The sequence below is a fragment of the Zophobas morio genome, unplaced genomic scaffold (genome assembly GCF_036711695.1).
Source record: "Zophobas morio isolate AGI-343-1 ecotype UQ-CSIRO unplaced genomic scaffold, CSIRO_AGI_Zmor_V1 ptg000004l, whole genome shotgun sequence".
Taxonomy (NCBI): Eukaryota; Metazoa; Arthropoda; class Insecta; order Coleoptera; family Tenebrionidae; genus Zophobas; species Zophobas morio.
The window spans coordinates 7,879,960-7,903,359 of record NW_026972109.1 but is presented as its reverse complement, the minus strand read 5'-3'; the positions used below and the strand labels follow the sequence as shown (position 1 = coordinate 7,903,359).

Here is a 23,400-nt window from a genome sequence, read left to right as displayed (position 1 = left end):
TCACTGAACTTCCTTGGAATTTGTCATTTACACCAGTGGTTTTTACTATACAAAGTTTATCAGAAAACTATTTTTTTTTATATAATTTTTCAAAGAAGCGGAATTCTTTGGACTGTACTTGAAGGGCGAGGGAAGTTTAGTCTTTTTTCTTAATATACATAGCCCTCTTTTCGCAACAGGAAACTTAAAACATGGTTAAAATGGTACATTTTTGCAAGGAAATATAGATTTTGCGATTATGGGGCGGAGCCTAATTGCAAAATCGATATTTTCTTATACAAATTTTCCATTTTAAACATATTTTAAGTTTCATATTGTGAAAAGAAGTCTACACATATTGAAACAAAAAGGAAAAATGTCAGCCCGCCCACTCGCCCTATCTCAATTGTGATGATTTTTTTTATTGGCCGTGAATCAAGGGGGCGGAGTTTAACTGCAAAATACTTATTTCTTTACAAGAAATTAAAAACATGTTTTTGAGTATCGTGTTGTTCAAAGAATACTATGTAAATTAAAAAAAAAGGGCAAACTATAAGCCCCACCCACCCCATCTTTATTGTGATGATTTTTTTATTCTTAGAAACTTACAACACGTTTAAAATGGTAAATGTTTGTAAGGAAATATGGATTTTGCAATTAGGCTCCGCCCCTGGGTTTGCCAACGAATCAAAACTTCATTAATATTTAGATCAGGGCAGGTCTGGGTGGGACTTAATCTTTGGCCTTAATTTTTTCTTAATATATACAGTATTCTTTGAATAAGGCGATACTCAAAAACATGTCTTACATGGTAATTTCTTGTAGAGAAATAATAACAATTTTGCAGTTAAATTCTGCTCCTTTGGCTCTCGAGGATTAAAAAAAAAATCATCACAATTGAGATAGGGCGGGTGGGTGGGGTTTATATTTTGCCTGTTTTCTTAATGTACGTAGTCGTTTTTTCAAAACAAGAAACTTAAAACATGTTTAAAATGGTAAATTCGTCTAAACAAATATGGATCTTGCAATTAAGCCCAGGCCCTCGATATGACATCGAATGAAAAATACATCGAGAATTGAGATCGGGGCGGGTATGGGTGAGGTCTAATCTTTGGCTTTATTTTTCTTAATATACATAGTATTCTTTGAATAACACGATACTCAAAAACATGTTTTTAATTTTTCTTAGAGAAATAAGGATTTTGCAGTTAAGCTCCGCCCCCTTAGTTCACGGTGAATAAGAAAATCATCACAATTGAGATAGGGCGGGTGGGCGGGGATACTTTTTGTGCTGAGTTATTCTTAATATGTGCAGACTTATTTCAACAACAAAAAATTTAAAACATGTCTAAAATGGTAAATTTTTGTAGTAATCAACTTAAATCGGCCACTTTTCTTCTACAAATTATGTAAAGTAGAGTCCTCCAAATAGTGAAATATTGTGAATCGGACGTGGTTCATCATTATAACCGAAATGTGTTTATTTGGATCTCATTCATGGAAACAGAGGACAGAGCTGTATCATTGTATCATTGTAGGCGGTTATTGGTGACTTTCACTGAATTGAAAGTCATTGTTCATTATTTAGTGGACCCTACTTTACTACTGGGTGAATTAAGTCTCGTATATACTGTCAATTTTTTATATTGTAGTACAATCTCAGCATTATATTAATAAAAAAAAGATTAGAATGCGAGCGCAGCGAGCCGTTCAGGCGTTCAGGTTGCTGGTGTCTCTCCGACTTTAGTATTCATAAACATTTTCTAGATTCACTTTTTATAGACACTAAAAAAATCTCTCATTAATAAAAATTCTGAATGTTCTTTTTTGAATTAATTTAGTGTCATGAAAACATTTAGGAATGAATTACTTAGGTTTTAATCTTTAAATTCGCATTTTTAAATAACAACATCAATAAATATTTTTTTAAGTTAGACCTGAACGTGCTCGCTGAGCTCGCATTTTAAACTTCTTTTTTTTCAGCATTATTCTCAAAGAACTGTGCAGGACAGAGTTTTAGCGAAGTTGTTTAAGTTCTATTGCAAGAAAAAAAAAAAAAATACGCACCATTAGAATACGAGCGCAGCGAGCAAGTTTAGATTGACTAAAAGCTTTAGCAGATCATCATGTTTAGGGTTGAAACAATAAAAATTCTCTTCACTTTTCAAGAGACCTATAGTTTATCAAATTTCACAAAAAGTCGCATTTTAGTCAATAATAAATAATAACTAAGCATGGACAAACTGTAATTACAAGAAATTGTATATATTTACATTAATTAAAATCGTTATGAGTTTTAGTATCGTCTTGGGAACAGGAAGGTCGTATAATTGACATTTTCGCAAGCAAAAATTTGCGCACCAGATTGGTCGGGTTATGCCCACATATGAAGCGTAACACGAACAAGGTTTGAACATTAGATTTAGGAAGTCCTGTTGTCCTTGAAATTACTACCGGTGAAGTAAAACTGGCAACGTTGCAATACCAGAAAAATTAATTCCCATTTACAGTGACACTTATAAAATTAAATCGAGTCTGCTTAATTTAGTGCCGCAAATCCAAACTGGTATTCCTGTTTTGATTATTATATTTTTCAGTGCAAAGTTGCTCGCCTCGATTATTCAGTCAACAGCTTAAAATACGCACCAATAAAACAATTATTCAAATAGTTGGAAAGTTACAGGCTTTCAGGTGAACACATTTGAAAATGATTACGACATACTAAATAAGAAATTCGCACGATATATAGATAATAGTTTCAACACAGTATGAGATCTAAGCAGCAATAAAAATTATAGAAAATGACAAACTCCCACCAGTTCAACGAGAAACTGTAACAGTGGGCGTGAAATCACGTTTTCAAGCATATGAAGTACATTCCATAAGTAAATGAGTCAAAACCGCAAGAGGTTTTTCAGCGGAAGTAAAAACCAGAAAAAATATTTCAGTAGTCAAACAAAAGGGAGTACTACACCACTAATTATGGTGTTGTTAAAAAACATTTTAAATTAAAATGTAAAATTATTTATTTTAAAGAGAACACCCGGTATATTTTTTATAAAAATGGGAAAAGTACTAATTTGTCGGTTTGTTAATAATCCACAGCTTTTTTAGTTGTTGCTATTGAAATTAAAAAAAACAAATATACAGAGTTGTCATTCTTGCATGTCAGTTATCCAAATGGTTTTTTTATTACAAAAAACGCCATCAGGAACCGGTTTAAAATGATATCAGTTTTTAAACAAATGTACCCAAGGCAACGTAATAAGCGATTAAATCGTTGCTAAGTCGATGAAATACTGAATAAAACGTTGTCCATCGTTACAAGGTGTAGCATAAAACATTGGAAGTAAACAAATTTTTTGCATACTAATAAAATTTTATATCGTACACTACTTGTTGGTGTTGTGTAGGTTGTAGTCGGCTTTCAAAACATCATAAAATTATTTTATTGTAGCACTTAAATGAATGAACCAGTGAGTGCATTTTCCTCAACCCTGAGATTTGCTGCAAATTGACAATGGTCTTTACCATGGAGATCGTTCAAGCATTATTGCTCCAATTAACACCAGCAGACTGGATTTAAAAATCTGAATAATATGCATAGTAGTTGGCCGGGTCTGCCAAAACGCGAGCAGGTAGAAAAGCCGTCAACTTTGGATTCTGCTACCATTTATTAACGAATTAATTAAAAATTGCAGTAAAAAAATGACATTCTTTGATTAGTCATGGCTGAAACAAGTAGCTACGAAACGACTATTATTAGGCAATTGACGCAACTTTTTTTAGCTTTATGTAAGCTGAAAGTACCCACGAAATCTAAAAATCGGTTTTAGACTTTCGTCGCTCCGTGATTGAACGACCCAGTTATGCGACTCTACGGTTCCGATGACCTGGGTTTCCCCAGTAGAGTGTCTCTCGTAAACCAGCAGGAATATTCCACGCTCGAGCGTCATCACGCTGTAAATTCCTGCTGAAAAGCTTACAATACAATGGATATTAACATTTTTAGCAGTCGTTGTTCTTCCATTGTAAACTATCAGCAGATCTTGTTGATTTCGCACATCGTATACGCAAATAGAAATAAAATATGAGTCTGACCCATGTGAAGAGTTTCTTCTCGTTCTTCGACCTTCCAAAAGCACCGTGCGAAAAACTAATTGTTGTAATTAGTGCTGAAACGACGCACTACCACGAATAAAAAAATGCGATAAATTACCACTCGTTTTTTAATGTATTTTGTCACTTTACACAGTACTGTACTTAGTCAAACAGTATTGTTGTCTATTAACATAAATTGCGAGAAAATTACACGAGTTTTTAATTAACCTTTGATCGAGTTAACAATAACGTAAGAAAACGAATCAATTTGATTTTTTCTTGGTTGCAACCACGTTTGCGTAATTGGAATAGAATAAAGCCGACGGTAAGATATAATTATGCTGGTTTAAGTCGAATCAAGGACGAATAGGAGAGCAGATGACGAAAACGAAAAAATAATGTGGTTTGCGAGCGGCAATTTAATGAAAAAATAATTGGGCTTGGGGGGAAACGGTAGAGTAAATGGTGGTAGTAAACGGTTTAAATTTGTTTTGAAATCGAAAGGAAACAATTATCTTCACGCAAAACTCAGACGAGTTCTTTTTTTGGATAGATTCCTAAATTTGAAGAAGACACAACATTCACTTGGATGAATATGACGTCATTTAATTTATTTGAATATTTAATCATTCAAATGTTGTTTTTTGAATTTTCTTTCACTTTACCACTGGTGGTTCCCAGAAACAGTGGAAATAAGCAGATGCTTTTACCACAAAAATGTCTAAGCGGATAATCCAATAATCATTCTTATTTTAAACTTTGGGTTTGAATGGATGTGTCATTATTTGTTCAATTTTTCCAAAATCTTATATATGCCAGAAATTTTTGAGGATGATTTTATACGACTTTTCCAAAATCTCAGTTTTTCAGTCTCTGTGCAATTTTTGACCGTCTTCAGAAATTTTGAAATATTTAAAAAATCATTTTCAAACAGAGATTTTTATAAATCCGCGATCACTAAAATTTTATGTTCTTCGAATCAACTTTTCAAGATTTATACCTCAAATTTTTTTGAGAACTTTTAGGCAACTTTTCAAAAACCTCAGTTTTTCAGTATTCATTTTTTGACCGTTTTCGGAGATTTCAATAGATTTAAAAAAATATTTTCAAATAAAATTTTTATTTTTCGTAAATCTTGATCCGGGACCATCAACACTATGTTCCTGAAATCACCTTGTCGAGATCTACTTCTCAGAATTCTTTGTTCAAGCAGTATTTTAAAAATTTCAGTTTTTAAATTTTTGAATTTTTGACTGTTTTTCTCGAAATTTCAAGATATTTAAAAAAATCCATTTTCAAACCGAATTTTCCGAAAATCTTGATCCAGGATACGATGTTTCGAATCAGCTCGTCGAGATCTATATCTCTGATGACTATTTTGAGGATTTGTAGGCAATTTTTCAAAAATCTCAATTTTGCAATCTCTGTGCAATTTTGTCGAGATTTATTTCCCAATTTTTTTTGAGAATTTTTAGGTAACTTTTATAATGTCTCAGTTTTTCAATACTCCCCGCATACATTTTTCTGCCCTTTGAATTTTTTGAATCAGCTCAGAATTCTTTGAGAATAATTAGGCAACATTTTAAAAATTTTAATTTTTTTTAATTTTTGACTGTTTTTCGAGATTTCGAGATATTTAATAAAATCTATTTTCAAACTGAATTTTTCGAAAATCTTGATCCGGTATATGTTTTCAAATCAGCTCGTTGACCCTGACTATTTTGAGGATTTTTAGGCAATTTTTTAAAAATCTCAATTTTTTAGTCTGTGCAATTTTTGATCGTCTTCGGAGATTTCGAGATATGTATTTCAAAAATCATTTTCAAACAGAATTGTTTATAAATCTTGATCCGCGATCATTAAAATTGCTTGTGGAATTTTGTATGCCAAATTTTTTTGAGAATTTTTGGGCAACTTTTAAAAAATTCTGTTTTTCAGAAGACCTTCAACACTATATTTTTTAGACCAGCTTATCGATATCTTAAGAATTTTTAGGCAACTTTTCAGAAATCTCAATTTTTCACTATGGATTTTTTCCGGAGATTTCGAGATATTTAAAAAAAATCATTTTCAAACAGAATTCTTCGAAAATCGTGGCCGGAAAACTTCAACACTTTATATTTTTTTAATCAGCTCATTGGGATATAAATCCCAGGTTTTCTTGAGGATTTTTACGTAGAAATCTCAATTTTTCAGTATGAATTTTTTTCGGAGATTTCGAGATCTATTTCTCAGAATTGTTTGTTAAGGTAATATTTAAAAAATTTCAGTTTTTTAATTTTTCAATTTTTTTTTATGTTTTCCTAGATTCGAGATCTTATTTAAAAAAATCAATTTTTAAACCGATTTTTTCGAAAATCTTGATTGAGGACCATCAACATTTTTGTTCCTCAAATAAGCTTATCGAAATCTATTCCTCAGAATTCTTTGTTCAGGCAATATTTAACAAATTTCTGTTTTTAATTTTTTTGAATTTTTTGACTGTTTTTCGAGATTTTGAGATATAAAAAAATCCATTTTCAAATCGAATTTCTCAAAAATCTTGATCCGGTATATGGTTTTGGAATCAACTCGTCGCGGTTTATATCCCTGACTTTTTTGAGGATTTTTAGGCAACTTTTCAAAAATTTCAATTTTTCAATAGATATTTAAATTAAAAAAATTAATTTTCAAAACGAATTTTTCGAAAATCTTGCATGAAAATTATATAACTATTTATCGGATCAATTCGTCGAGATTAAGAGAAATTTTTGAAAATTTTTGGCAACTTTTGAAAGATCTCAATTTTTGAGTATGTATTTTTTGACTATTTTTCGGAGATTTAAATTAAAAAAAATCATTCTCAAATAGAATTTTTCGTAGATCTTGGTTCGTGACCGTTGGCACTTTATGTTTTTTGAATCAGCTTGTTGGGATCGATATCCCAGAATTTTTTGAGAACTTTTTAAAAATCTCAATTTTTCAATATCCCTCGTAAGAATTTTTTGACATTTTTTCGAGCTTTCGAGATAGGAGAATTTAAAAAAAATCATTTTCAAACCGAATTTTCGGAAAATTTTTGTCGAGGATCTTTAACAGTTGGTGTTTTTGGAATCAACTTGTCGAGATGTACTTATATCCCAGAATTTTTTGAGTATTTTTCGGCAACATTTCAAAAATTTCAATTGTTCAATTTTTTTAACTTTTTCATTGTTTCCAAGATTTCGAGATTCTTGAAAAAGTCCAGGTTCAAACCGAATTTTTCGAAAATCTGGATTCGGGATATATGTTTTCGAATCAGCTTGTTGATATCTATGTATATCTCAGAATTTTTTGAGGATTTTAGGCAACCTTTCAAAAATGTCAACTTTTCAGTATTATTTTTTCGATCTTTTGCCAACCTTTCGAGATAGTTAAATTTAAAAAAATTATTTTTAGACCAGGTTTCAATTTTTGGGTATGAATTTTTTGACTGTTTTCGGAGATTAAAAAAAAATCATTTTCAAACAGAATTTTTCATAGACCTTGACTCGTGATCTATATCCTAAAAATTTTTCAGAATGTTTGACAACTTTTTAAAAATCAAAATTTTTCAATACACGTGGGAATTTTTTGACATTTTTTCGAGCTTTCGAGATATTTAAAAAAATCATTTTCAAACACAATTTTTCATAAATCTTCTTCGAATCAGCTTGTCGAGATCAATATTCCAAAATTTTTTGAGATTTTTTAGTCAATTTTTCAAAAATTTCTATTTCTCAATACTCCCCGCATGAATTTTTAAAAATCCAATTTTTAAACAGAATTTTTCCAAAATCTTTGCCGGAGACCGTCAACACTCGTATGTTTTTTGGACCAGCTTGTCGGGTATATAAATTCCGATTTTTTGAGGCTTTTTTGGACAACTTTTCGGAAATCATAGTTTGTTTTTCAGTATAATTTTTTTTCTGAAGAGTTAGAGAACTTAAAAAAAATCATTTTCAAACAGAATTAAATATTTTTTTTATCTTTATTGTCCAACAGATAACCCTATTACAGGACAATATAAATCAAATAATAAAAAAAGATAAAAAAATAACTAAAAAGTTAAATCTTGATCCGGAACTTATAACACTTTGTTTTTTGAATTATCTCGTCAGAATTTTTGAGGATTTTTAGGGAACTTTTCAAGAATCTCACATTTTCGGTATGCATTGTTTGACCGTTTATGGCCATTTCGAGATTTTTAGAAAATTCGTTCTCAAAGAGAATTTTTCATCAATCTTTATCCGGGACCATTAACATTTTATGGAACAGGCGTTGACCCTGAGAATTTTTTTTTTACAACAAAATAACAAGCCTGTGACATACTTACAAGTTTTTGCAATATTTGTTGCTAAAAGTGACTTTTATGGTGCAAAATAAATTTTGCGTAGACTATAATCTATGATACAACTTTTTTTCTACAAAATCGTGCCTCTCACAAGTTGAATAACAAATTTTGTCCCAAAAAGTTAAAACAGTTATAAACTGTGAAAATAAAATACCTTTTTTTCAGTATCTTGTTTTCGATGTCTAACTTTTTCACATAAAATAATCCATAAAATTTTCAACATTGAGAAAAAAATTTAATCTGATGGCAACCTATGCGTGACAACCAGTTATTTGTCTACAATACTATCTTGGTTCTCACTTAAAATCTGCTTAATTTTGTGGAGTAAAATAGCTCATAATGTATGCATTAACAAGATTTTCAGTTACTAAGTCTATTTGAATTTTCTTTGCATAAAAGTGATTATTCATCGTTCTTTAATCCACTGTGTCTTTCTTTTATTTCTCGAGCGTAAGCTAAGGAAATATCGTAATAGGATCCACCTACGTTTCCTGGACGTTTCATGAACCCTAGAGCATGAAAAAATAGGTCTCCCATTTCCGTCAGTCTGTTATGCTTTCTACTACCTTTTTATCCTTCTTTCTGAGTGACATTTAACACTTCATAAGTAAAAAATGTTGACTATTGGCATGCGATCGTCTACAGTACAGCTTCTCACATCCGTGTAACCTTCGCATGCTTAGTTGAATTAGAACGTGGTCCATCTCATTTTTGTCGTTCCGTTTGGCGCCACCTAAATTTGTTTTTTCTATGTTTATGACGAAGTGCTCATTATTTTTACATTCCCATCATCAATCTCCCACAACTGTCTAAATGAATCCTCTTCCCTCGTTACACATATCCACGACCTCCCAATATCACATTCTGAGGGTATTTTCTCCTCATTAGTGCAACCAAACCACCATGAATAATTGATAATAATTCTTGTTGGTGCATGTTTATCTACTAATAAATTGTCTACGAATTTTTATATCTATGTTGGGGCCACATTTTCGCCTTCAACTCGTAACACAAAAAAAATCTACACGGTTCACCTTTTAGCACGATGGGTGTCTGCACGTGAAACCCGTCCATTAACATTCATCTTAGAAATTGTCCTTCATCGTTACAAACCAATTTCTAGAACAACTCTTTTTGCGGCGTTGCAAAATGGCAAATTTTACGCATTTCTCTTGCGAAAGAATAATTAATGATTTTTTCCTGGCTACGTAATAATTAGTTACAATAACTGTTTTATTGGTAGAAGAAATCGGTTTTTAGTTCCTGTTGTGGAGAGCGATCAAGGTTTACGCACACAATTTATGTTGTGATCAGTAACTACTGAATGGAGTTATTTTCTGAATTGGTTACGTCAAACGGGCTAAATTTAATAAGACTAACTCAGACGACTGTTGGTAATACCTGTTGCTGAGTTTAGATGTTAATAAGTGTAGTGTCCATTGGTCGCAACTCAAGGGACTGAAGATCAAATTTGCGTGGAATCTCGACTTCAAGGTAAACGCGTCCAAGTGTACGTCAGAGAATTTTGGTTCCTGTCAGATTTACCTAAAATGAACCACTTTTTGAAAATGTTGAAGTTTGCGCTGTGTGTTAACGTTCACGTGATTTACGTTATCAATCAATTACCATAATGCGTTAAAATAATTAATTATCACTTCACAGAAGTCATTCCGAAATGACTGACGTACATTTTTATGGAAAAAAGTGATAATGTACATATAGTACCATGACAAATTCAATAGTATTAATGACGTAACTAATTTGTAGGTGGGAAGAGAAAATAACACAGAAAATGGATAGCACTTGTCACTTTAATCAGGTGTAATTGCTATTTACCTTTTTTTTTTAATGGTTAAAAGTCATAACTAATCATGGGCGTAATTTCTTTTTCAATTAAGGCACGCGTGTTTATTTTTTCTCGCGTTAAACATGCAATTTCTTGTTTTTTTTTTCAAGTTTTCATTTTATTGCGACAAGATTCAACGAGCACTTTATTTTGCTTGTTTGTAGGTCGACGTTTGAGCAGAAAACGGTAGATGAAATAACATTTGTATTACGAAACTGACATTTCCTGTTACGATTAAAAAGCTTAATTTCACTACCAATTAACGATGTAATATGGAATTTATACTAAAATAAAATAAAATGTTGTTGGAATTTTAAATGTCAACAATAAAACTGAAAAAAACGTGTGTAGAGAAAATTTAACCAACCACTTTAAAAAAGCAACGAAACAACGAATTTATGAGTTATGCAACATATTATTTCTTATCAAATACTCATGATGTATTTGGAACATTTTATAAGTTGCTATCATTTGTATGGAAGTAGTCCAAGGAGGAACGAGACATAAAAAGGAATAGTTAAAAAGCAGATGCTAAACAATAATAAAAAAAGAAAAATGGTTTATGCATCAGGGCACTAAAGTTCAGTTTTGCCACGAGTGTGACTAGTGAATTCACATAAAATACCAATTTGTTTTGTTTTTAATATTGTTTATTGTGAGATATTTTTGACTAAACAAAAATGCGTTAAACGCCCACACAAAATCAAAACAAGTAATTTGGCGGCTTAAAATCGATTTTCGTTTTTAATTAACTTTATTATCTCATAAAACCACCTGAGCATGCTTAAGATTAAATTTTAATAGTTCCCTGGAGAAGGGTGATCTATTTTTCCCAGGTGAAAATATCGCCGAGTCCAGAAAGATTTTCTTCGCAATTCCTTGGGGAATAATCTCTCATTCTGAAATTACTGCAATTAGTTGATTGCGGTTGACAGCTGTGGGTGTATCACTTCGAATCTTTGTAATCATTGTCCATAGATGGTCGATTGGATAAATCATGACTGGTAGCTAGTATTCCTACTCCTACTGACAGATTGTTTCGGTTTCCAAGTTATATTATATTGAACCCATCAGAAACTAACCACAAAAGCGAGAATTTTATAAGAAATGGTCACTGGAATTTGATCTGCTCTCTAACATGCAGTTTTAGCACAAGTTTTTTTCCATTTCTGCATAATGTGTTTATTATGGACGTTATTATGACGCTCTTACATTTTTTTGGGAATTTTAATTCAAGTCATGGAAGAAAAAACGAAGGATGATTCCCATAACGACTTACAATTACACGGAAAATTTGGCAATTAAACTATGTCACTAAATTTTTTTCTGACTCATTAAGTTAAATTAATGGTCCCAGTGATAATAACGAAGTGATAATCAATATGGTTTACATCACAATAAAAAAATTGAAGGTTATGAGCTCAATTATCGTCTTAAAATAAACAGGACTGAAATCGGGTCTTCCCGGTGGACGTATCGCAAACCTGTATAAAACTTGCGCAAACAAGGCTATAAAAACTTTCAATTTCTGCAAGTCGGAAGTAACGAAAAAGCGAATAAAAATAAACAATCTGACTAATAATAGCCGTACCAATCTAGTGCGACCGTACTACTATTTCCCAGAAATTTGAGTGAAAACGTTAATTAATCCGGTACACTTAAGTTCAAATCATCCAAAACTTTGTTTACCAAAGTTTGCAAAACTCCTTATGTAAGAAACAATGCAATCGGCTAACCTTCCAAAGCATCATTTCGCCACTCCATCCATACAACTTTCGAAATAAAGGTTCACGCCAGTGCAGCTTTTTTCGCGATGGTCTTTGACCACTGACGTCAAAAGGTACAAAAACTGTTTAAACGGGAACGGCGTGACGCAGACGTCCCATCTAAACATTTGATAGGTCTAAATTAGTATTCGGCCCAAGACTGTTGCAAAAAAGTAGGGGGGCGAGTCGTTTTGTTTATCGCCAAGACTTCAATGGTCAGTCCGGCGAGCAACCTCCTCGCGGCCTGACGCACACCGGAGTCGTCGAGCAACCGGATTTTTCCGGGCTAATTGTTTATAATGTATGTGAGTTTCGAAACTTCGCGCGGTGAAGAAACTGCTGTGTAATCCAAACTCTTAAGAAATTTCTTCAATTATATAACAAAGCGATTGTGCCGAATTATACAGAGTGTTGGGTTCGTAAGTTGGGTTTTTCGATCACCATGTGCTTGCAGTGAAAGTGCTTGTGTAACTGACTAGACTTTTTTTTGAGATGTTGATAACGTAAGTAACAACCCCCGGAGAATTTATATCTAGTAATTATGCGCGGCATTGAATTTTAATTTTGGTAAGTTGCGTCAATGGTCTTAATTACGAGGTGGATCAAGGCGAGATTTCGTGTTAAAGGCGAAACCATTGCCAGCTGGTATTTCCGAAAATCGACTGGAATCCTCTTGCGGTAGGGAGAAACATTCCTCTAATTATGAATTATTGATGAATCATTTATTAATTACGCAAATCAACTTAATTGTTCTGAGCTATTAGTGCAAGGTCTTGGTTCGTTTTCCACTCTCTCAGATGGCAGACTTTGAGCCCTTTCTAAATGACAATCTCCGCCGACTGAAAATCGATCAGTCTTATACGGTGTGTCAAAATATAAGGGGCAAAAAGTTCTATTTTCAAAGAGGTTGTACATCTTAAATAGATTTCAAACTTTTTAATGACAAAGACAAAAATATGGCGACAGGGATAACAAGGTTTCTCTAAATTCTACCAATCAACCAAGTATGATTGTTTTTTTCTAATTACTGGTTCGATTTAGTTGATTAATAAAACTTGCACCTTGTGAATGATTTATAATTTGATTTAAAAACTATATAAACAACGTAAAGCGTTAATTTATTATTTAAAAAATACAATTGACGTCATAACTTTAAATTTCAAATTTGTTTATAGAATTTAAAGCGAGTTGACAAAGTTTCGGTTGTCACATACATATGTTTATGATAAAATTAATGACAATTTTCATGGAACTATTTTAGCAGGTACACGAAACTCCTATTATTATGTCCTCAATTACTTGATTAATTATATAAAAATATTACCTAATTCGAATTACGTACGGTTCCAGTGTGTGGATCATTAGGATCGTTCGAATTAATAAGGAAGCCATCCTTAATTCCTAATTAATTATTAATTAATAAGCTCTCCTTTCGCTTCCCCGAGAAATCAATTTTTAATAACTTTCTTGGATTAGATAAAATTACTCAATTATTCAAAGGAAACAACCTAGTTTCCGGGAAATTCATTTCAATGATGATTATCGAAGTCACCCTGTATTCGAATAGTCGTTTGTCTGACAGAAATAACATACGATTACGAGAATATTACATAAACGTTCCGTGATCTATCATTATCAACCGGCATTTTATTCTGATAGGTCTGACGTTGCGTAGAATTTTTTGATTGCTAAAACAGCTTTCTAATGGAGGGCAATTAGGGCCGAAACGAAGTGTCTTGGCGAAAATGCGAATTCAGCTTTGCAAATTTGCTTAATCACTGCGACTTTTTATAGCACCGTAAATCGTTTTTATGTCTTTGTTATGACTTATGGGTAAATATAACCAAGATGGGTAGAAGTAAACATTGTTGGGCATTAGTCATAGGTTTCTGTTCTTTTACACTTGTAGAATTTAAAGTGACCTCACACAAAGGAGAGGTGATTGATGGTGTAGTACTGCTGGTACTTCCCATGCTGTAAACTTGATAGTTTTAACTGAGTACCATACTGAAAAGTACTAAACGATATTGAAGAAATTAGAACCAAAAATATGCGGTACCGTCAATAAAAATGGGTACTACCCTCACGTATGAATATTTTAGGTAACGTTGCGATGTCATTTATATTCCTGCTAAATATTTATGTCGTTTTTTAAAAATCTGAATTGCAAAAACCCAAAATTTACAACTTTCTGACGAGTTGGTACCAACAGAATGATATTTCCTTTCACGGTAGGTAATTTTTGCTCGATTTGCGATCTAGTTGTGTGCGCATTCACTCTTACTAGTCTAAGCTCGCTTAATTAATCCGCAAGTCGCTGCCATGACCGGTTTAAGGCAAAAATGGGACCGGTATTTAAAGAAAAAAATAAATGTATAATATTTATAAAAATCCGCGATTTTATGACGCACTACCAATAAATACCAACGGACGTAAACATCTTATTATCCGCAAATTGCCTTTGAAAAACAGTTCGAGCTTTTTTCAGTCCCAATAAACGAGGACTCGCTAATTTTAGTATCAATAATTCAGCGAACGCAATTTGCCTACATTATTATTTTTTAGCACTTGTTGAAATTAATTTCTTTATTGCAGGTAACTCGTTATTTTTTCGCTTTGTGTTTAATATGATTTCTCTTTGCTGTAACTTCCTGCACTATAACAAGTACCGGCCTCTAAACGACTTTGCAAGGTTTCAAGAAATTTTTATTTTGTTGTTTAAATTTTATTGCATCTATAAAAAGTGTTTTACGTTTTCTCCGACGTACTGACGAAGTAAATCATTCATGAAACCACAATATTCATAACAATTTAAATACTCGTGTACTTACACAAGTGTAGGTACTACTGCATAACATTAAACTTGCTTCTGGAAATAAGTGCATCGTTAGTGCTAAGAGCCGTGGTGGTACCGTAACGATCCTTCTCAATAATCAGATCTTTGGCCTCCCGGCTTGATCGTAGAACTGGTTTTGCCTTCCTTACCCTTCTTTCGTAGCGGCGGTACTACTCGGATTCGTGCACTGCTTGTGGTACCACTCCGAATTTTGCGTCCTTTTTAAAGTCAACTAGTTTTACGCAAGCACTACCACCTTGTGAAGAAAAACATGTCAAGGAAGTGAAGTGAAGTACAATGTCTGTTGTTGTTTTCATTGCATAAGTTAGTCTTCACCGGTAAGCCTCGAGTGTGAACCTACCTTTATCGAAGGAAATTTACACGGCTATACTTTGTCACACTAATGACTATTGTAATTATGCAATTAGGAAATAAACACTATTTGTTAAGATATTGACAGTATGGTTTCGTTAATGGTTTTTTGCTCACTGCGACGTTAAAGTCAGGTGATGGTCACTAATTGATTTTTTTTATGTTGGTCGCCTTGACTGAGTGCATTTTGGAATTTAGACTCAGTACTTGCAAAAATGAGTACCTCCATTATCATTCTGCGCGCGGCAATTGGAAGTAAATTACTCAGAACTAAGTCCCAATTTAGCAGTGGTTATACTGAGCTTAATTTGGACAGTTATTTGCATAATTAAGCTATGATAGACCTTTATTATCGCATTTTATTGCAATTATATTTAATCGACGTGATTGTAAGTCGGACTATTATTATCATTACAAACGCTTTTTCTGCACTTACCCCGCTTATTTACTAAAATACTGCTGATGGATGCAGAAACTTTCTAACAGTACGTTGCTAAATAAAGACGACATTCAAGGTTAAATTCCGTATGCTTTAAGAATACTACGTCGAGTGTGACTTGGCGCAACTTCTTGCCCAACAAGCGCTCTTGGAATATCAATCCAGCTCGAAGGACCACATCTACGTGACACCACATCCCACCAAAATCTGGCATTTAACCCACTAATCAACTCGTAAAACCAAACCAGAATTATCATGGTCGATAAACAAAGCACGTTACCTAAGCACTCTTCCTTTCAATTGCACACGACGTCTAGTGCGGATCTAGGCCAAAAATTGACCCACTTCATATCGCTTTTGTTACGCGTAGTGCGTGGTCGCGAATCGTCTTCCCGACTATGAATGAATCACGCGTTCGTCTGTTACAGTGAAGGGTCAGCCATGGGCGAAAGAGTCGAACCGGTGGTACCAGGCCCGGACTTGGTCGGCGTCAACGTGGAAAGGCCACCCCTAGTCCACCAACAGTCGACCGTCTGGAGCAAGCGACAACAAGCCGTCTGTGTAAGGCACGCCTTCAAGCAGTACGGCTCCAAGAAGAACCCCAACCATGTTCTCAGCAACCTCAATATGACCGTCGCCAAAGGCACAATGTAAGTTTTCACGTCATTCTTTCTTTCATTCAAACAACAATGTTTGTAGATACGGTCTTCTGGGAGCGTCAGGCTGTGGCAAAACCACCCTTTTGTCGTGCATAGTGGGGCGGCGGAGGCTAAATACAGGAGAAATATGGGTGTTGGGGGGCAAACCAGGAACCAAAGGCTCGGGAGTACCGGGGAAGAGAGTCGGCTACATGCCGCAAGAAATCGCTCTATATGGAGAGTTCTCCATTAAAGAGACCATGATGTATTTCGGCTGGATTTTTGGCATGGAGTCGGTCGAAATCAACGAGAGGCTGCAGTTTCTTTTGAACTTTTTGGATCTGCCGAGTCAGAATCGTCTGGTTAAGAATCTCAGGTGGGTAACAATTTTTGGTACGACTTTAGTACTTATGTGTGTGTAGTGGAGGACAACAGAGGAGGGTGTCTTTCGCCGTGGCGCTAATGCACGATCCCGAATTGTTAATCCTTGACGAACCCACAGTGGGTGTCGACCCCTTGTTGCGCCAGAGTATTTGGAACCACCTGGTACAAATCACGAAGGATGGAAACAAAACTGTCATCATAACCACACATTATATAGAAGAGGCTCGGCAAGCACATGCTGTAAGTGTTATTTGCGTCGTCACACTTTCACTTAAAGCACTTGTTCCAGATCGGCTTGATGCGAAGCGGCAAATTATTAGCAGAAGAATCTCCTGGCGTGTTGCTCTCTATGTACGGCTGTCAGTCCTTAGAAGAAGTTTTTTTGAAACTATCGCGGAAACAAGGGCAGGTTGGGGGTGCCCAACCCGAGGCCAACATTAGCAATAATATTAGTTTAGCAACGCTCAACTGGAACAAAAAAGACGCCATTTCCGTCACCGAAGAAAGCGGAGTCGTCGGCTTAAATTTCCACCAAAGCAAAGAGGTCCTCATCGCGGACGGTACCAACGGACACATCGACGTAAGCTGCCCCCACTCCCGATTTTCTAACACTTAATTCAATTTCTCTAGTTGGGTAAACCCTCGTCGTCGAAAAGCGGCATCGCAGAAACCTGCAACGATTGCACAGACTGTTCCAATTTTACGTCTTGGGGAAAAATTAAAGCCCTCCTCCAGAAAAACTTCTTAAGAATGTGGCGAAACGTGGGAGTTATGCTCTTCATCTTCGCACTGCCAGTCATGCAAGTGATATTGTTTTGTTTAGCGATAGGGCGTGATCCGACTGGACTAAAACTGGCCATAGTCAATCACGAAAAGAACTTCACCAATCAGTCGTACCAAGAGTGTTCCTTTGACTATGGATGCAAGTTTTCGTATCTTAGTTGTCGATATTTGCACAATTTGAAAAACACGACGATAGTCAAGGAGTACTACCCGGACGAAGAGGCGGCGAAGCTGGCCGTCAAGTCCGGGGACGCATGGGGAGCTTTATACTTCACGGAGAACTTCACGGACGCCTTGGTGGCTCGGATGGCTCTTGGGAAGGATGCGGATAATGAAACGCTAGACCAGAGCGAAGTCAGGGTGTGGCTCGACATGTCAAGTAAGTAAAAACGAGTAGCAGACCAGACAAAACTCTAATCCATCTTTGAACAGATCAGCAAATCGGGATAATTCTTCAACGGGACCTCCAACTCTCATACCAAGAGTTCGCCAAAGACCTTCTAGGAGCATGTGATCAAAACCCCGACCTGGCTGAAATCCCGATTTCGTTTAAAAAACCAATCTACGGTTCCAGCAAGCCCTCTTTCACCGACTTCGTAGCTCCAGGAGTGATTCTAACGTAAGCCCGCCACCACTAACCCAAAAATTCATACAAAGTAATTAATTAATCTTGTGATTAGGATCGTCTTCTTCTTGGCCGTCGCTCTCACCTCCTCCGCTCTAATCATCGAACGAATGGAAGGCCTCCTAGATCGTTCATGGGTCGCCGGTAAGCCTTAACTCTCCTGAGTCTCCTCGTCCTCACTCTCTTCTTCCAGGTGTCAGTCCCGGCGAGATCCTCTTCAGCCACGTGGTCACTCAGTTCGTCGTCATGTGCGGCCAAACCGCCTTGGTCCTCGTCTTCATGATCCTCGTGTTCGGGGTGCAGTGCAAAGGCGACATCGGATGGGTCATCGTCCTCACGATCCTGCAGGGTCTTTGCGGAATGTGCTTCGGTTTTGTCATTTCGGCCATCTGCGAGCTCGAGCGCAACGCCATCCAGCTGGCTCTCGGTAGTTTCTACCCCACGCTGCTGCTCAGCGGGGTGATCTGGCCGATCGAGGGCATGCCCACGGTGCTGCGGTACGTCTCGACCTTTTTGCCCTTGACGCTGGCCACGACGGCCCTTCGGTCCATGTTGACTAGGGGCTGGTCGGTGATGGAGCCGGCCGTCTACTACGGATTTCTAGCGACGATTGTGTGGATTGTTGCGTTCTTGACGATAAGTTTACTAGTGCTCAAATTTAAGAGAGGGTAGTGTCCGACGAGGTTCGAGAATGTGCTCATCTAAGTACCTAAGTTAAATTTTGTCAATATTTATTCGGTCTTTTGGATACGTACTGTACAAAAGTAATCAATGAGAAGTTATGAAAAGTGGTTATAGTCATTTTTTTAATTTATGTAAAATAACTTGCCTTGTGTTTAACATAAATATTATGTTATACGATAGATTAGGTTTTATATTCTTTTTTATCTTTCGTGACTTGTGGACAAGTACTTAATCACAGCTGATGGCTTTAATACTTACGAACAACGAGAGTTGTGATGATAGTTTTCAATCCTAAAGGCAGTAGAGTCATTCTTTACAAGTGCTCAATGTTAATTTTATATTGTTATAAATGGTATTGTGATGTATGTTTGTTTAGTGATAATAAAAGATATCAGTAGTTAATGCTTTTTTTAACCACATGAATTATGGATAGTCGAAATTCTAGTCAAATATTATTCAAAAAAACCTTAATCTTTAATAAGGAAAAAGCAGGGACCTCACAGAGATTAAGTTCTTAGTTTCTTAGCAATAGTTCTTTAGCAATAAACTAGGGAAAATGTAATTTAGGACAGCTAATTTCGTTCTTCTCTGAAAATCAGTTTTGAGTTGATATTTCCTGCTACTGCAGGTATTCTCTTTCGTTATTATAAAATGTTCAAACCCAAATCGACAGGTGGATTCTTGATGGGAACCTTCTGGGGTCTTGCTGCTCATGGAAAATTGTCGATCTTACCACAAAAGTTGGTTAGATCCTTTTCCTAGAGCCTTGATACTTCTTGGTCACTTTTTATCAGGACGTCTCTCCTTTCCTGGTTTTTCTCCAAATTTCGACATGGTCAACGTTGGTATCTTTGTTCCACAACTATGAAAACAGACTTAACTATTCCAAAAGAAGGACGCGATATTATCAAAGGTCCTATGGTATCCGAACGTCACCAAGGGATTCCAGATGCACTTAGAGGACTTTTACCTCACGCGGCATCAGACGGTCGCGGTATTCTGCAGCCCCCGACGACAGGGCAATTATAACATACAAAAGTAATTATTTCTAGGATTTTTGTTGACCAGTGTAAATCAAATCTAAAACAACCAACTTTATTAAAGGTGCTGAAACATTTATAAAAATTACACTTAATTGTCATTACAACTAATAACCCAGCTCACGTAGTAGTACCCAGTGACGTAACATAATAATTAACAACCATTTTAACCTACCATCTAAAATTATACATAATACTTTAAGCGGACTTTCATTTTTAACTCGTTTAAATCCACATGATCCTGTTGTTTCTCCAAAAGGCACACGAAAGTCCAATACCCATCACAGCCCCAATCATCTACAAAAAAGTTTTAGTAGCCCATAAACCCCACGCGTGATTGGTTACCTCAGTGACAGCTGTCACAGTGAGCGACAACCCAATAATGTAATTCGACCCAACAATATAAGTGTACAGCTGTTCGTAACACCCATCTGGATACACCATCCCAGACTCTAAGGTACAATTTTCGGGTTTACCTTCGCAACAAGACGACGGAAATGTACCATTTTTCAACCAGTCACCTGGTTGACTGACACCACAACACTTCATCTACAAAACCATATTCTTTAAAATTTAACAACCAAGTCATTCGATCTGGTTACCCATTCTTGGGTGTCATCCATCTGCTTGGGTTCAACATCATACATGTCAAACATGTTGCTGACGTCGTTGAACACCCTGGCCTGAAAGTCTTCATTGTAGACACTAAAACGCACCAAACAGAAAATTCCTAGACCGATTTGTGCTGCTGCCAGTAGACCTAAGAAGATGGAGTACTGAAAAAACAATGATAATCATAGGTGGCGCTAGCGGTGACAGTTACCGTTTCGAGGCAACAAGGGATTTCCCGGCAAACTGCACAGCACCCTAGGATGATGATCAGAAATAAAGTGGCTCCGAAGAGAACAAGGCAAAGAGAAGGCACAGAAACCAGTTCTTGGTCGAGAGTTTCGACGCTGTTCGTCTTCAGGAGGTACAACGTGGTTGTTAAGCCATACAGGATGAAGGCGATGCTGACTATCTACAAGTGCGAGTCATGTTAATTTAAATTAACTTTTTGTCAAACATAGCTTTTATAGGATACTCATTTATTTGCACACGCGCTTGTTAAATATTTAGTGTATTTTTTTCAGTCGCACTTAATAACTGTCAGCAACTGCATAAAGCAATTTTTCAGTGTACTCATAGAATTTTAATAACGATGAAAGTGCTGGCGACAATTACCACGCGGATGTCAACATTTCATGTGGCCAAAAATAACGTAATTTAATCCACATTCGTCGCGAGTTTCCCATGAATTATTTTAACTAACACAAAATTAATTACGTCTGGTGCAAAAACCGTCTATTTTTGTCCCACGTCTCAAAGGTTCTGTTTATCATACACGCGAGTAAATATTTTGGAAATTGTGGGTGATGAGGCGCGAAAGTTCTTTGAAAATCACTCAACAACTCGTTTTAACATGTCAGGAAAAAATGTACTTTTCTTAATTTTGAAGAAGTATCAATACGTTGCATAACCAGTCGAATCTAATCTTATCAGGTTACAACATGATGTTTTATTTTAACTAGTTAGGATTTACTGCACTGTAACAAAATGGGGTTTTTCATGGACTGCCGAAAATGGACGGTTTTAATCTTCAATTTAATTTTCTTGGTGAGTTTATAAATTTTGAGTGAAACATTTGTGTGTTTTGTAGCTTATAGGATTAGGTCTTATCGTTGTGGGCGCCCTTTCTGTACATAACATGAACGATCTATCCAAGGTCATACCATCGTCGTACCACTACTTATCAGCAACGCCCATCATTCTCCTAGTTTTAGGATCAGTCATATCGTTGATATCAATTTTAGGGACAGTAGGGGCATTCAAGAAAAACCCTTTTCTTCTAAACACAGTAAATATGTTTTTTCATAGTAATCAAAAATTTTTACTATGCTTCTAGTACACGATTATTCTTATTATTATCTTCATTCTCCAAATCGCGTTAAGTATTGCTACTTTTTGGACGGTGAGCAACCAAAAGGACTTGGCAGTCACCATCAATGCCACAGTTAACGGTATTTTCACGAGTTCTCCTAGAGATCAGGAAGTTATTGACTTTATACAAGCCAAACTGGGATGTTGTGGTGCTTCTGGACCACAATTTTGGAACAACGCATATCCAAAGAGCTGCTACGAAGACGAAAACAAAAAGAATGTTTACGAAAATGGGTGTCAAAATGCATCATACGATTTTCTCTTGAATATTATTCGGATAATTGGGACAGTGATTTTAGCTTTGGCTCCTCTTGAAGTGAGTACTTGAGATTAAAACCGGGTTTTGTAGTGAAACTAAATTTTAGGTAATCGGTGCCACTATCTCTTTGAGTTTAGTAACTGCCATTAGGAACTACTGGGAAGTATATGGAAAGTATAACTAACATAGATGTCTTCAACCATGTGTTAAACACTCCTTTTTTCATTTTTATAAAATAAGGAAACTTAAAATCATTATTACACACGTGCTATGGTACCACCCGGTCTCTCTGTACACCCACAACCCATAACTTTCCCGACCACAAAAACTAGCACTCCACAACACCTCTTACCAAGAAATATCCAGTAAAAGTGCTGCTAGCACCTTTCAGAAACAACTCTCCGCAACTCATTTTCGAAAAAACACCGAGCCAACTCGATCCCGAATCATTTTATTTTTAAATCGTTGGATGTTTTGGGTCGACGCTCGGCGCCGCGGAGACTGAAACTCAGGATGAGATCAGAACGCAGTGCACATTTTTCAGTGGCGTAGAAGGAGGGAGAAGGGAGCGGTGTCGACAGTTTATATAATAAATTAGAGGTTTATCCATTAATGTGAGTAAAAATAATTGTGAGCAAAAATAGCACGAAACGGGGAAGGTTAATGATGTGTTAATTTTTTTCGGTTAGTGGCGAATTTCGTTTCAAGGCGAGCGGCTTTGTTGATCTAGTAGACATGTTTATATTGTTGTCTACGTTATCGACCGGCCTCAGATGAAAGTCGGCCAATTTTGGGTTAATTCTGTGGTTTCGGTTTTGCGTTCTTTTCAAAAAATTGATGACGTCATCATCTCAAAATTTTATTACTTAAATTTCACTTTAAGTTTTATGATAAGTGGTAATACATGCTCATTTTTAACTCGTCGCTAAAAAATATATATATAAGCGAAAAATAAGCATTCTGTTGGGCTTATGATCTATGAAAAATCACGCTACTACTAATACTCTTACAAACATTCTTTAGAATGCAGTATATTTTGTAACAAATTTCTCGAAATTTTAACACAATATTAATATTTATTTATCTGGTCCAAAAGTTGATTATTATCTCAATTGATGAATTGCTTATAACTGGATTTTTCTGCCAATTTTAGGACTACAACATGCTAATTGGTCGCTTATTATTTTCTAACCTTGTACCAATTCTAACAGTGTCTCGTGACCACTGATCCAGGCATTACCTAACAAGTCTAGGGTTAACATGATCAGACTGTCCCGAGAAACTGTTATTTACAAATTCTAAAAATTGTCATATTTC

The 23,400-nt window shown here is 35.6% G+C and overlaps 3 protein-coding genes across 6 annotated transcripts in view; 2 read left to right on the top strand and 1 right to left on the bottom strand.

The window, feature by feature from the left end:
* The window catches only part of LOC135140275 (ABC transporter G family member 20), a 30,554-nt gene extending 11,348 nt beyond the window's left edge, over positions 1-19,206 (top strand). The window contains exons 1-9 of one of the 3 annotated variants that reach the window (XM_064070775.1): positions 12,275-12,546; positions 16,119-16,340; positions 16,390-16,704; positions 16,751-16,952; positions 17,002-17,292; positions 17,343-17,874; positions 17,928-18,114; positions 18,176-18,264; positions 18,314-19,206. In XM_064070775.1, coding sequence (XP_063926845.1) covers positions 12,536-12,546; positions 16,119-16,340; positions 16,390-16,704; positions 16,751-16,952; positions 17,002-17,292; positions 17,343-17,874; positions 17,928-18,114; positions 18,176-18,264; positions 18,314-18,792 — 2,328 coding nt within the window. In that variant the 5' untranslated portion in view covers positions 12,275-12,535 and the 3' untranslated portion in view covers positions 18,793-19,206. Of the gene's footprint in view, positions 1-12,274; positions 12,547-14,906; positions 15,218-16,118; positions 16,341-16,389; positions 16,705-16,750; positions 16,953-17,001; positions 17,293-17,342; positions 17,875-17,927; positions 18,115-18,175; positions 18,265-18,313 lie in introns of those variants that run through there. The other 2 variants (XM_064070783.1, XM_064070770.1) reach the window with 2 other exon arrangements.
* A 50-nt stretch (positions 19,207-19,256) lies between these two features.
* Positions 19,257-22,610, bottom strand: LOC135140298 (CD63 antigen-like). 2 transcript variants are annotated; one of them, XR_010282247.1, is made up of 6 exons: positions 22,436-22,610; positions 20,668-20,865; positions 20,447-20,620; positions 20,190-20,393; positions 19,934-20,141; positions 19,257-19,884 (listed from the first exon to the last, which is right to left on the bottom strand). XR_010282247.1 is itself a non-coding variant. In XM_064070794.1 (5 exons), exons 1-5 carry the CDS (start codon positions 22,493-22,495, stop codon positions 20,070-20,072), a joined length of 708 nt encoding a protein of 235 aa, XP_063926864.1. In that variant the 5' UTR covers positions 22,496-22,610; the 3' UTR covers positions 19,886-20,069. The 2 variants fall into 2 exon arrangements, 1 of the variants encoding a protein (XP_063926864.1); XM_064070794.1 differs by lacking the exon at positions 19,257-19,884 and having other exon boundaries at positions 19,886-20,141.
* Positions 21,028-22,359, top strand: LOC135140313 (23 kDa integral membrane protein-like). The gene is made up of 4 exons (XM_064070809.1): positions 21,028-21,500; positions 21,544-21,741; positions 21,790-22,140; positions 22,190-22,359. Exons 1-4 carry the CDS (start codon positions 21,441-21,443, stop codon positions 22,265-22,267), a joined length of 687 nt encoding a protein of 228 aa, XP_063926879.1. The 5' UTR covers positions 21,028-21,440; the 3' UTR covers positions 22,268-22,359.
* Positions 22,611-23,400: the final 790 nt, after the last annotated feature.